The sequence below is a fragment of the Coregonus clupeaformis genome, chromosome 40, assembly GCF_020615455.1.
Source record: "Coregonus clupeaformis isolate EN_2021a chromosome 40, ASM2061545v1, whole genome shotgun sequence".
Taxonomy (NCBI): Eukaryota; Metazoa; Chordata; class Actinopteri; order Salmoniformes; family Salmonidae; genus Coregonus; species Coregonus clupeaformis.
In genome coordinates this window covers 17,638,503-17,651,921 of record NC_059231.1, presented here as the reverse complement: position 1 = coordinate 17,651,921, position 13,419 = coordinate 17,638,503, and the positions used below count along the sequence as shown (strand labels likewise).

Sequence of the window (13,419 nt, the reverse complement as noted above, 5' to 3'; positions counted from 1 at the left end):
AAAATCCTGAGTCAAGTTTATGATGACGCATCACTCATGTCTGGCAGGCATGGTGGTGTGCAGAAATTGCTCCAAAACAAGCTGGATCGTAACATACCATATATTCACTGCTTTAATCACCAACTTCATCTGGTTGTGATTCATGCCATGTCCAGTGAAGCAGCTGTCAATGATTTTTTGGGAGTTGCAACATGCTGTACAACTTTATCAGGAAGCCAACCGTGGCAATTCTGTACAAAGGCGATACCCTGAAACGTCTCTTGGACCAGAGATGGACTGGCCACTTGGCAACGGTCAAAGTTGTGGTGAAGAGTTTTCACGACATATCCACATTACTGACCGAGGTGGAAAACACACGAGGCCTTGGAGCGGAGGTGCGCGTCGAGGCTACGGGGCTGCTTTGTGCCATTACGCAGCGCAGTTTTCTTTTCATTGCGCACCTTGTTATGAAACTGTTGTCACTTTTCGAGCCGCCTAACAGACTACTACAGGCCGAAGATATGGACTTGTTCACTGTGGTGACACTAGTGAACAGCGCTTCTGACTGCGTGAAGACACTGCGCACAGAAAACGAGTTTTCTGCACTGTGGGATCTCTGCGCTCCTCCAGCATCGGCCACCGAGGCTGTGCCGGTGACCGACCCTGGTCCAAGCAAGAGAAGACGCACAATTAATAAGAACCTCCGCGGATTTGCAGTTGAAGAAACAGTTGGTCAGCCACAAAGTGACATAGATGAAAAGACTGAGTTCATGAGATTGTTTTACAGTGTTATCGATGCTGTGCAAGGAGAGATGAATGCGCGTTTTGGAGAGCGCTGTAGCGAGCTCATTGGCGCACTGGCTGCTTTGAACCCAGAGGCCGAGGATAATTTCCTGGACCCATCAAAGGTAACCCCTCTCCTGGTATTAGCTGGAACTGATGTGGTTGAATCTGAATATACTGTGGCTCGTGAGTTCCTGGTGAAGAAAATGACTGACACCCCGGTTCCCCCCGGAGATGGAAAATGGACAATAGCCAACATCCTCAGCACATTCAACTGTGCACTCCAGGCTATGCCGACTGTTCTCACAGCCTACACACTTGCCCCTAACTTTAGGAGCTTCCACAGCAATGTGTGAAAACTCATTTTCCACGCTCAAAAGCGTCTTCTCAGAGCATCGGCGCAGTATGCTGCACAGACGCAAGGCCCAGCTGATTCAGCTTGCTTTTGAAAAGGACCTCACTCACAAGTTTAAGTCCGAGTGGAAGGATACTTTGATGAGGAGGTTCTGCTCGGAGAAACGCCGCCTCCCGCTGTACTGACAGGAGGGACTGGAGAGAGGACAGCGCTGCCTCCACTCAAAGTACCGGTAGGTTCAAAGTCTCTCTGTGTGTGTGTACAGTGAGGGAAAAAAGTATTTGATCCCCTGCTGATTTTGTACGTTTGCCCATTCACAATGAAATGATCAGTCTATAATTGTTATGGTAGGTTTATTTGAACAGTGAGAGACAGAATAACAACAAAAAAATCAAGAAAAACGCATGTAAGAAATGTTATAAATTGATTTGCATTTTAATTAGGGAAATAAGTATTTGACCCCCTCTCAATCAGAAAGATTTCTGGCTCCTAGGTGTCTTTTATACAGGTAACGAGCTGAGATTAGGAGCTCGATCTTAAAGGGAGTGCTCCTAATCTCAGCTTGTTACCTGTATAAAAGACACCTGTCCACAGAGGCAATCAATCAATCAGATTCCAAACTCTCCACCATGGCCAAGACCAAAGAGCTCTCCAAGGATGTCAGGGACAAGATTGTAGACCTACACAAGGCTGGAATGGGCTACAAGACCATCGCCAAGCAGCTTGGTGAGAAGGTGACAACAGTTGGTGCGATTATTCGCAAATGGAAGAAACACAAAATAACTGTCAATCTTCCTCGGCCTGGGGCTCCATGCAAGATCTCACCTCGTGGAGTTTTAATGAACATGAGAACGGTGAGGAATCAGCCCAGAACTACACGGGAGGATCTTGTCAATGATCTCAAGGCAGCTGGGACCATAGTCACCAAGAAAACAATTGGTAACACACTACGCCGTGAAGGACTGAAATCCTGCAGCGCCCGCAAGGTCCCCCTGCTCAAGAAAGCACATATACAGGCCCGTTGAGTTTGCCAATGAACATCTGAATGATTCAGAGGAGAACTGGGTGAAAGTGTTGTGGTCAGATGAGACCAAAATCGAGCTCTTTGGCATCAACTCAACTCGCCGTGTTTGGAGGAGGAGGAATGCTGCCTATGACCCCAAGAACACCATCCCCACCATCAAACATGGATGTGGAAACATTATACTTTGGGGGTGTTTTTCTGCTAAGGGGACAGGACAACTTCACCACATCAAAGGGACAATGGACGGGGCCATGTACCATCAAATCTTGGGTGAGAACCTCCTTCCCTCAGCCAGGGCATTGAAAATGGGTCGTGGATGGTATCCCAGCATGACAATGACCCAAAACACACGGCCAAGGCAACAAAGGAGTGGCTCAAGAAGAAGCACATTAAGGTCCTGGAGTGGCCTAGCCAGTCTCCTTAATCCCATAGAAAATCTGTGGAGGGAGCTGAAGGTTCGAGTTGCCAAACGTCAGCCTCGAAACCTTAATGACTTGGAGAAGATCTGCAAAGAGGAGTGGGACAAAATCCCTCCTGAGATGTGTGCAAACCTGGTGGCCAACTACAAGAAACGTCTGACCTCTGTGATTGCCAACAAGGGTTTTGCCACCAAGTACTAAGTCATGTTTTGCAGAAGGGTCAAATACTTATTTCCCTCATTAAAATGCAAATCAATTTATAACATTTTTGACATGCGTTTTTCTGGATTGTGTTGTTGTTATTCTGTCTCTCACTGTTCAAATAAACCTACCATTAAAATTATAGACTGATCATTTCTTTGTCAGTGGGCAAACGTACAAAATCAGCAGGGGATCAAATACTTTTTTCCCTCACTGTATATGCGTGCGTGTGTGTGTGTGTGTCTCATGGCAATGCATATCCCTCTGTTGACTGCTTTAAAATGCAATGTATGAGAGATGCTTCTGCTGTTACATCTAATATGTTGTATAGTCAAGTGTTTTATGGATATTCATAACATTGCTTCTATGTAATGTGGTGTAGGCTATAGGCTACCTTGTCATATTGCTGTTGGTTATGTTTAATGTGATTATAACGTGCTGCGCAAATAGAGTATATGATTATTATAAATATACGTACTGTAGGCTAATAATAATTGTACCCTGCCCTCCCATGCATTTCATATGCCACCCTTAAGACTGAGGTCTGGCGACGGGTCTGACAATGCCTCGAGACCAAGCAGTGAGGCAAGCTGAACTTGGGGTCCCAGAGGGCAAACCTGGTTGAAATAATGTCATTACAAAAAGTAAAGGGTTGTAATCTGGATGAAATAATGTCATTACAAAAAGTAAAGGGTTGTAATCTGGATGAAATAATGTCATTACAAAAAGTAAAGGGTTGTAATCTGGATGAAATAATGTCATTACAAAAAGTAAAGGGTTGTAATCTGGATGAAATAATGTCATTACAAAAAGTAAAGGGTTGTAATCTGGATGAAATAATGTCATTACAAAAGTAAAGGGTTGTAATCTGGATGAAATAATGTCATTACAAAAAGTAAAGGGTTGTAATCTGGATGAAATAATGTCATTACAAAAAGTAAAGGGTTGTAATCTGGATGAAATAATGTCATTACAAAAAGTAAAGGGTTGTAATCTGGATGAAATAATGTCATTACAAAAAGTAAAGGGTTGTAATCTGGATGAAATAATGTCATTACAAAAAGTAAAGGGTTGTAATCTGGATGAAATAATGTCATTACAAAAAGTAAAGGGTTGTAATCTGGATGAAATAATGTCATTACAAAAAGTAAAGGGTTGTAATCTGGATGAAATAATGTCATTACAAAAAGTAAAGGGTTGTAATCTGGATGAAATAATGTCATTACAAAAAGTAAAGGGTTGTAATCTGGATGAAATAATGTCATTACAAAAAGTAAAGGGTTGTAATCTGGATGAAATAATGTCATTACAAAAAGTAAAGGGTTGTAATCTGGATGAAATAATGTCATTACAAAAAGTAAAGGGTTGTAATCTGGATGAAATAATGACATTTAAAAAAGTAAAGGGTCGTAATATGGTTGAAATAATGTCATTAAAAAAAGTAAAGGGTTGTAATCTGGTTTAAATTATGTCATTTCAAACCGTTTTGTCTTTACTTGGTCCATATCTACTGTATTGTCCTGAATCGCAGGTTTCGGAACCATGAAAGGTATTGCTTAGGGGCTTTTTAACAGCTAGGGTGGTGGTCACTGTTCTATTGAGGAAGGTCCTAGCTGGTTAGGGTTAGGGTAAGCATTGGGTCCTTACCTGCTGGTCAAACAAAGCCCAGAACATGGGCAGAGGGATGTAGAGCACCAGAACCCTCAGGACCATCTTAATCTCATGGATCAGACGTCTCTGTAGAGAAACATATAAGAGAACATACAGTACGGGTCCATTTCACGAGAGACTTCTTCATACAGTTGAAGTCGGAAGATTACATACACTTAGGTTGGAGTCATTAAAACTAGTTTTTCAACCACTCCACACATTTCTTGTTAACAAACTATAGTTGGTTAGGACATCTACTTTGTGCATGACACAAGTAATTTTTCCAACAATTGTGTACAGACAGATTATTTCACTTATAATTCACTGTATCACAATTCCAGTGGGTCAGAAGTTTACATACACTAAGTTGACTGTGCCTTTAAACAGCTTGGAAAAGTCCAGAAAATGATGTCATGGCTTTAGAAGCTTCTGATAGGCTAATTGACATCATTTGAGTCAATTGGAGGTGTACCTGTGGATGTATGTCAAGGCCTACCTTCAAACTCAGTGCCTCTTTGCTTGACATGGGAAAATCAAAAGAAATCAGCCAAGACCTCAGAAAGAAAATTGTAGACCTCCACAAGTCTGGTTCATCCTTGGGAGCAATTTCCAAACACCTGAAGGTACCACGTTCATCTGTACAAACAATAGTATGCAAGTATAAACACCATGGGACCACGCAGCCGTCATACCGCTCAGGAAGGAGACGCGTTCTGTCTCCTAGAGATGAACGTACTTTGGTGCGAAAAGTGCAAATCAATCCCAGAACAACAGTAAAGGACCTTGTGAAGATGCTGGAGGAAACAGGTACAAAAGTATCTATATCCACAGTAAAATGAATCCTATATCAACATAACCTGAAAGGCCGCTCAGCAAGGAAGAAGCCACTGCTCCAAAACCGCCATAAAAAAGCAAGACTACGGTTTGCAACTGCACATTGGGACAAAGATTGTACTTTTTGGAGAAATGTCCTCTGGTTTGATGAAACAAAAATATAACTGTTTGGCCATAATGACCATCGTTATGTTTGGAGGAAAAAGGGGAATGCTTGCCAGCCGAAGAACACCATCCCAACCGTGAAGCACGGGGGTGGCAGCATCATGCTGTGGGGGTGCTTTGCTGCAGGAGGGACTGGTGCACTTCACAAAATAGATGGCATCATGAGGAAGGAAAATTATGTGAATATATTGAAGCAACATCTCAAGACATCAGTAAGGAAGTTAAAGCTTGGTCGCAAATGGGTCTTCCAAATGGACAATGACCCCAAGCATACTTCCAAAGTTGTGGCAAAATGGCTTAAGGACAACAAAGTCAAGGTATTGGAGTGGCCATCACAAAGCCCTGACCTCAATCCTATAGAAAATGTGTGGGCAGAACTGAAAAAGCGTGTGCGAGCAAGGAGGCCTACAAACCTGACTCAGTTACACCAGCTCTGTCAGGAGGAATGGGCCAAAATTCACCCAACTTATTGTGGGAAGCTTGTGGAAGGCTACCCGAAACGTTTGACCCAAGTTAAACAATTTAAAGGCAATGCTACCAAATACTAATTGAGTGTATGTAAACTTCTGACCCACTGGGAATGTGATGAAATAAATAAAAGCTGAAATAAATCATTCTCTCTACTATTATTCTGACATTTCACATTCTTAAAATAAAGTAGTGATCCTAACTGACCTAAGACAGGGAATTTTTACTCTTCCCCTATAATGCGTAATGAGGTTGGAGAACACATGGCAAGGGATCTGAGACCATTCCTCCATACAGAATCTCTCCAGATCCTTCAGATTCCGAGGTCCACGCTGATGGACTCTCCTCTTCAGCTCATCCCACAGGTTTTATATGGGGTTTAGGTCACGGGACTGGGATGGTCATGGCAAAACCTTGATTCTGTGGTCAGTGAACCATTTCTGTGTTGATTTTGAGGTGTGCTTTGGATCATTGTCCTGCTGGAAGATCCAACCACGGCCCAGTTTAAGCTTCCTGGCAGAGGCAGTCAGGTTTTGATTTAATATCTGCTAGTACTTGATGGAGTCCATGATACCATGTATCCTAACAAGTTGTCCAGGGCCTTTGGAAGAAAAACAGCCCCACAACATCAAAGATCCACCACCATACTTCACAGTGGGGATGAGGTACTTTTCTGCATAGCTATCTTTCTGTCTCTGGTGTTTGTTTCCAAAAAGCTCTATTTTGGTCTCATCTGACTATAGAACCCGGTCCCATTGAAAGTTCCACTAACGTTTGGCAAACTGTAGGTGCTTGTGTTTGTTGTTTGATGACAGCAAAGGCTTTTTTATGGCAACCCTCCCAAACAACTTGTGGTTATGTCTGATCGTAGTTTTGGAGACTTTCTGACCCCAAGACCCAACTAACGTCTGCAATTGTCCAGCTGTGATCCTTGGAGATTTTTTGGCCACTCTAACCATCCTCCTCACTGTGTGTGGGGTCAATATAGACACGTCCTCTTCCAGGCCGATTGTTAACATCTCCAGTTGCTTTAAACTTCCTAATTATTGCCCTGATAGTGGAAATGGGTATTTTCAACCGTTAAGCTATTTTCTTATAGCCATTTCCTGATTTGTGCAGCTCAACAACCTTTTGTCGCACATCATTACTGTATTCTCAGGTCTTTCCCATTGTGATGGATGACTATGGGAACTTGGCCAGTGTGTCACCTCATATTTATACCCAAGTGAAACAGGAAGTCATGGCTTACCACTTAAGTGTTCCTAATCACTCAGGTGATAATTGTGGCACAAATGTTTAGGAGAACATTTTTTATTTCATTTCTTTCACATTTATTTTTTTTCAATCATTTTACTTCAATTAAAGGTTCGATTTTTGTGAATATTTTGAATGAAAGACCAAGAGGATAAACGGCAAATTAAAAAAATTCACAGCCCGTTTGGCTCATATTTACCAAGGGTGCCAATATTAGTGGAAGGCACTGTACCTGTAAGCCAGATGCCTAAGACAAAATGTCAATTTTATGAAAATGTTAAGAACATTCTTATCTTTATATTATCTTATCGTATCTCAATCTGAAATATTGTTAATTGGGGAAGTTAAAAGCTCAATTAAGTCATCTAGTCCTCACTGAAGTTAATCAAAAAAAGTTATTTCATTCTTGATAATCATACCGGATACTTCTCCTCTGCCCAGTCCAGCCAGTGTTTCCTCTTAGGATCATACTTAGAACTCATCCAGCGGTTCTTGATGGCCAACTGTAGGATGAAGCGAACAGGAGCAGTCATGGTACAGTAGTAAGCCCAGGTACAGCATTTCTCAGTTGTTTATCTTTCTATAATCTCAGAACCCAGAACCAGATCTTGAGTGTGCTAGCCAGCAATGTTAACAATCTGCCACAAGAGACTAATCTTTCTATGGAAATGTGTGACTGTTGAGCGAGAGGGAGGTGAATGACTTACCCCCAGGCACTGACACACATCCAATAAGACGTTCCCCTCAGGTGGACTCTTCTTATACATCCCACTTCCAGAGATGAACACGACTACAAAGACATAGACACATTTGAGTAGAAGTTGAGCAGAATTTGTAAATGTACTATCGCAATAATGTTATTTTTTCCTCAAAAGAGCATTGCCTAATCGCCAAACAAAATACCATCACTGTTGTCTTCAAATCAATTGGTCACATACATGTTTAGCAGATGTTATTGCGGGTGTAGCGAAATGCTTGTGTTTCTAGCTCCAACAGTGCAGTAATATCAACAATTCACAACAAGACACATAATACACACAATCTAAAAGTAAAAGAATGGAATGAAATATATAAATATTAGGACGAGCAATGTCGCAGTGGCATAGATTAAAATACAGTAGAATAGAATACAGTATATACATATGAGATGAGTAAAGCAAAAATATGTAAACATTATTAAAGTGACTAGTGTTCCATTATTAAAGTGGCCAGTGATTTCAAGTCTATGTATATAGGGCAGGCATCTTTCTGTCAGGGGGAAATGAGTTCCCTCATTGAAATCCTTTTGACATGTAAAACTGTGAATTCTAGGAGTTCCTAGAGTGGGTTTTTGACATTTCCAACCCTGGTCAAGTAAACGTGGGTGGGTTATAGTAAACTTCTTGACTAAACACTGAGTTTTGATGATGTGTGTTTTCTGGGTGTGTGACATTTGTTTAGCCCAGGAGCTAAAACCAACTAGCCAAAAGACCTACAGACTGTATTTTCATATGTCAACAACAGTTTGTATTGTTACTGTCACCCACCCACCACTAAATCAAGCACTATGTTATTATGGACAAGACCAGCAAGTAGCCAATACCAGCCATCTGTGTGTGTGTGTGTGTGTGTGTCTGTGTGTGTGTGTGTGTGTGTGTGTGTGTGTGTGTGTGTGTGTGTGTGTGTGTGTGTGTGTGTGTGTGTGTGTGTGTGTGTGTGTGTGTGTGTGTGTGTGTGTGTGTGTGTGTGTGTGTGTGTGTGTTGTGTTTGTGTGTCTGTATGTTTATGCATGTTTGCAGTGGTGTAAAGTACTTAAGTAAAAATACTTTAAAGTACTACTTAAGTAGTTTTTTGCGGTATCTGTACTTTACTTTACTATTTATATTTTTGACTACTTTTACTTTTACTTCACTACATTCCTAAAGAAAATAATGTACATTTTCTCTGACACCCCAAAGTACTCGTTACATTTTGACAGGAAAATGGTCAAATTCACACACTTATCAAGAGAACATCCCTGGTCATCCCTACTGCCTCTGATTTGGCAGACTCACTAAACACAAATGCTTTGTTTGTAAATTATGTCTGAGTGTTGGAGTGTGCCCCTGGCTATCTGTCAATTTTTTAAACATAAGACAATTGTGCCGTCTGGTTTGCTTAATATAAGGAATTTGAAATGATTTATACTTTTACTTTTACTTTTTATACTTACAGTGCCTTGCAAAAGTATTCATCCCCCTTGGCGTTTTTCCTATTTTGTTGCATTACAACCTGTAATTTAAATGGATTTTCATTTGGATTTCATGTAACGGACATACACAAAATAGTCCAAATTGGTGAAGTGAAATGAAAAAAATTCTAAAAGATATACATATGAATTCACCCCCTTTGCTATGAAGCCCCTAAATAAGATCTGGTGTCACACCCTGGCTCTGGGACTCATTATGTTGAGCCAGGGTGTGTTCATTTCTATGTGTATATTTCTATGTTGGTGTTCATTCTAGTTTGTTGTATTCTATGTTTGCCTGAGTGACTCCCAATCAGAGGCAACGAGTGTCAGCTGTTGGCTGGTTGTCTCTGATTGGGAGCCATATTTAAACTGTATGTTTTCCCTTTGTGGTTGTGGGTTTTTGTTCCGTGTTCGGTCATTGATACCGTGGACTTCACGAGTCGTTTCTTGTTTTGTATTGTGTTCACACTTTAACTAATTAAAGTATGTTCGTTCATCACGCTGCGCCTTGGTCTGTTCCCTATGACGATCGTGACAGAAAAACCCACCCGCCAATGACCAAGCAGCGTGTCCAGGCGCAGCTCTTGGGCTGGACATGGGAGGAAGCGCCGGGAGAAGAGACGGTGGAGGCGCGCCGTAGAGAGGAGCTACGGCGTGATCAGGGTCGTCGTCGGACGGTCGTGAGGCAACCCCAGAAATTTTTTAGGGGGGGGCACACGGCATGGACGACGGGGCTGACGGAGGAGAAAAGGGGGCGGATCCAGAAGGCCACCAGGCCAGGGGTACACCGCCCTGTACGTCCTGTGCGGATGCCTCACACAGAGTGTGTGAGGGTAGGCATTCAGCCAGGACGGGTGGTGGCCGCTCTTCACTCCAGGCCTCCTATCCGTCTCCACAGCCCGGTTCGGCCTGTCCCTGCTCCACGCACCAAGCCTACGGTGTGCGTCGCCAGCCCAGTCCGGCCTGTCCCTGCTCCACGCACCAAGCCTACGGTGTGCGTCGACAGCCCAGCCCGGCCTGTCCCTGCTCCACGCACCAAGCCTACGGTGTGCGTCGACAGCCCAGCCCGGCCTGTCCCTGCTCCACGCACCAAGCCTACGGTGTGCGTCGACAGCCCAGCCCGGCCTGTCCCTGCTCCACGCACTAAACCTACGGTGCACGTCGCCAGCCCGGTCCGGCCTGTTCCTGCCACCCGCACCAAACCTACGGTGCGCGTCGCCAGCCCGGTCCGGCCTGTTCCTGCCACTCGCACTAAGCCAGGGGTGCGAGAAGTCAGCCTGGTAAGGCCCGTCCCTCTTCCACGCACCAAGCCAGGGGTGCGAGTCGTCAGCCTGGTAAGGCCCGTCCCTCTTCCACGCACCAAGCCAGGGGTGCGAGTCGTCAGCCTGGTAAGGCCCGTCCCTCCTCCACGCACCAAGCCAGGGGTGCGAGTCGTCAGCCTGGTAAGGCCCGTTCCTCCTCCACGCACCAAGCCAGGGGTGCGAGTCGACAGCCTGGTAAGGATCGCTCCTGTTAAGTCCAGTCCTGCTCCAGCCGGCGGGGCCAGACTGGACCAGGGGCACTATGGGGGGTGTATTGGAGGGTGGTGGGCAAGGCCGGAGCCAGAACCGCCGCCGAGGAGGTATGCCCGCCCAGCCCTCCCTGGTTTGTTTAGTTGAGGCGCGGTCGCAGTCCGCGCCTTTAGGGGGGGGTACTGTCACACCCTGGCACTGGGACTCATTATGTTGAGCCAGGGTGTGTTAATTTCTATGTGTGTATTTCTATGTTGGTGTTCATTCTAGTTTGTTGTATTCTATGTTTGCCTGAGTGACTCCCAATCAGAGGCAACGAGTGTCAGCTGTTGGCTGGTTGTCTCTGATTGGGAGCCATATTTAAACTGTATGTTTTCCCTTTGTGGTTGTGGGTTTTTGTTCCGTGTTCGGTCATTGATACCGTGGACTTCACGAGTCGTTTCTTGTTTTGTATTGTGTTCACACTTTAACTAATTAAAGTATGTTCGTTCATCACGCTGCGCCTAGGTCTGTTCCCTATGACGATCGTGACATCTGGTGCAACCAATTACCTTCAGAAGTCACATAATTAGTTAAATAAAGTCCACCTGTGTGCAATCTCAGTGTCACATGATCTCAGTATATATACACCTGTTCTGAAAGGCCCCAGAGTCTGCAACACCACTAAGCAAGGGGCACCACCAAGCAAGCGGCACCATGAAGACCAAGGAGCTCTCCAAACAGGTCAGGGACAAAATTGTGGAGAAGTACAGATCAGGGTTGGGTTATAAAAAAAATATCAGAAACTTTGAACATCCCACGGAGCACCATTACATCCATTATTAAAAAATGGAAAGAATATGGCACCACAACAAACCTGCCAAGAGAGGGCCGCCCACCAAAACTCACGGACAAGGCAAGGATCAGAGAGGCAACAAAGAGACCAAAGATAACCCTGAAGGAGCTGCAAAGCTCCACAGCTGAGATTGGAGTATCTGTCCATAGGACCACTTTAAGCCGTAAACTCCACAGAGCTGGGCTTTACGGAAGAGTGGCCAGAAAAAAGCCATTGTTTAAAGAAAAAAATAAGCAAACACATTTGGTGTTCGCCGAAAGGGATGTGGGAAACTCCCCAAACATATGGAAGAAGGTACTCTGGTCAGATGAGACTAAAATTTTGCTTTTTGGCCATCAAGGAAAACGCTATGTCTGGCGCAAACCCAACACCTCTCATCATCCCAAGAACACCATCCCCACAGTGAAGCATGGTGGTGGCAGCATCATGCTGTGGGGATGTTTTTCATCAGCAGGGACTGGGAAACTGGTCAGAATTGAAGGAATGATGGATGGCGCTAAATACTGGGAAATTCTTGAGGGAAACCTGTTTCAGTCTTCCAGAGATTTGAGACTGGGACGGAGGTTCACCTTCCAGCTGTAAGGTTCTGTATGTATTTTCTTAGTCAACCTTGTGTTCTTGAACGTAGCCCTGTTTCTTTGTGTTCTTGAATGTAGCCCTGTCTTTCATTTTTGTTCATTGATTTCACCTGTGTTAGTTACTCACCTGGTCTCATCAGCTCCTTATTTAGTTCAATTCATTCTGTTTGTGCCTTGTGAGGTATTGTTCATTTTGATACTACTAAGCCTTTTCCTAGCTCGTTTGTGAGAACCAGTTATAGCCTTCAGTCCCACTTTTTGATTATCCTGCCTGTTTGCCTACCTGTGTATGACCATTGCCTGCCTGTGACCATGATTCCTGCCTTCTGCGAAGGCGAAATAAACACCTGCCGCGCTCTGCGCGTGAATACACACCTTTTTCTCCCTGAGTATTCATTACACCAGCAGGACAATGACCCTAAGCATACTGCTAAAGCAACACTCGAGTGGTTTAAGGGGAAACATTTAAATGTCTTGGAATGGCCTAGTCAAAGCCCAGACCTCAATCCAATTGAGAATCTGTGGTACGACTTAAAGATTGCTGTACACCAGCGGAACCCATCCAACTTGAAGGAGCTGAAGCAGTTTTGCCTTGAAGAATGGGAAAAAATCCCAGTGGCTAGATGTGCCAAGCTTATAGAGACATACCCCAAGAGACTTGCAGCTGTAATTGCTGCAAAAGGTGGCTCAACATAGTATTGACTTTGGGGGGGTGAATAGTTATTCACGCTCAAGTTTTCTGTTTTTTTGGTCTTATTTCTTGTTTGTTTAACAAGAAAAAATATTTTTCATCTTCAAAGAATATATGCATGTTGTGTAAATCAAATGATACAAACCCCCAAAAAATCGATTTTAATTCCAGGTTGTAAGGCAACAAAATAGGAAAAATGCCAAGTGGGGTGAATACTTTCGCAAGCCACTGTAAGTACATTTTAGCAATTCCATTTACTTTTGATACTTAAGTATATTTAAAATCAAATACTTTTAGACTTTTACTCAAGTAGTATTTTACTGGATTACTTTTACTTGAGTCATTTTCTATTAAGGTATCTTTACTTTTACTCAAGTATGAACATTTAGTACTTTTTCCACCACTGCATGTTTGTGTAACACAGTTCTGTGTTGTTTTGACTGGCGAGGCTCCATGTTTACAC

At 43.6% G+C, this 13,419-nt stretch overlaps 1 protein-coding gene across 1 annotated transcript in view; it reads right to left on the bottom strand.

The window, feature by feature from the left end:
- LOC121555045 (solute carrier family 15 member 2) overlaps positions 1-13,419 on the bottom strand; it is a 28,991-nt gene that overhangs the window by 10,064 nt on the left and 5,508 nt on the right. Inside the window, exons 9-11 of the mRNA XM_041868820.2 lie at positions 7,840-7,922; positions 7,552-7,635; positions 4,409-4,498 (exon numbers count right to left, since the gene is read on the bottom strand). Of these exons, the coding sequence (XP_041724754.1) occupies positions 4,409-4,498; positions 7,552-7,635; positions 7,840-7,922 (257 nt within the window). The remainder of the gene's footprint in view (positions 1-4,408; positions 4,499-7,551; positions 7,636-7,839; positions 7,923-13,419) is intronic.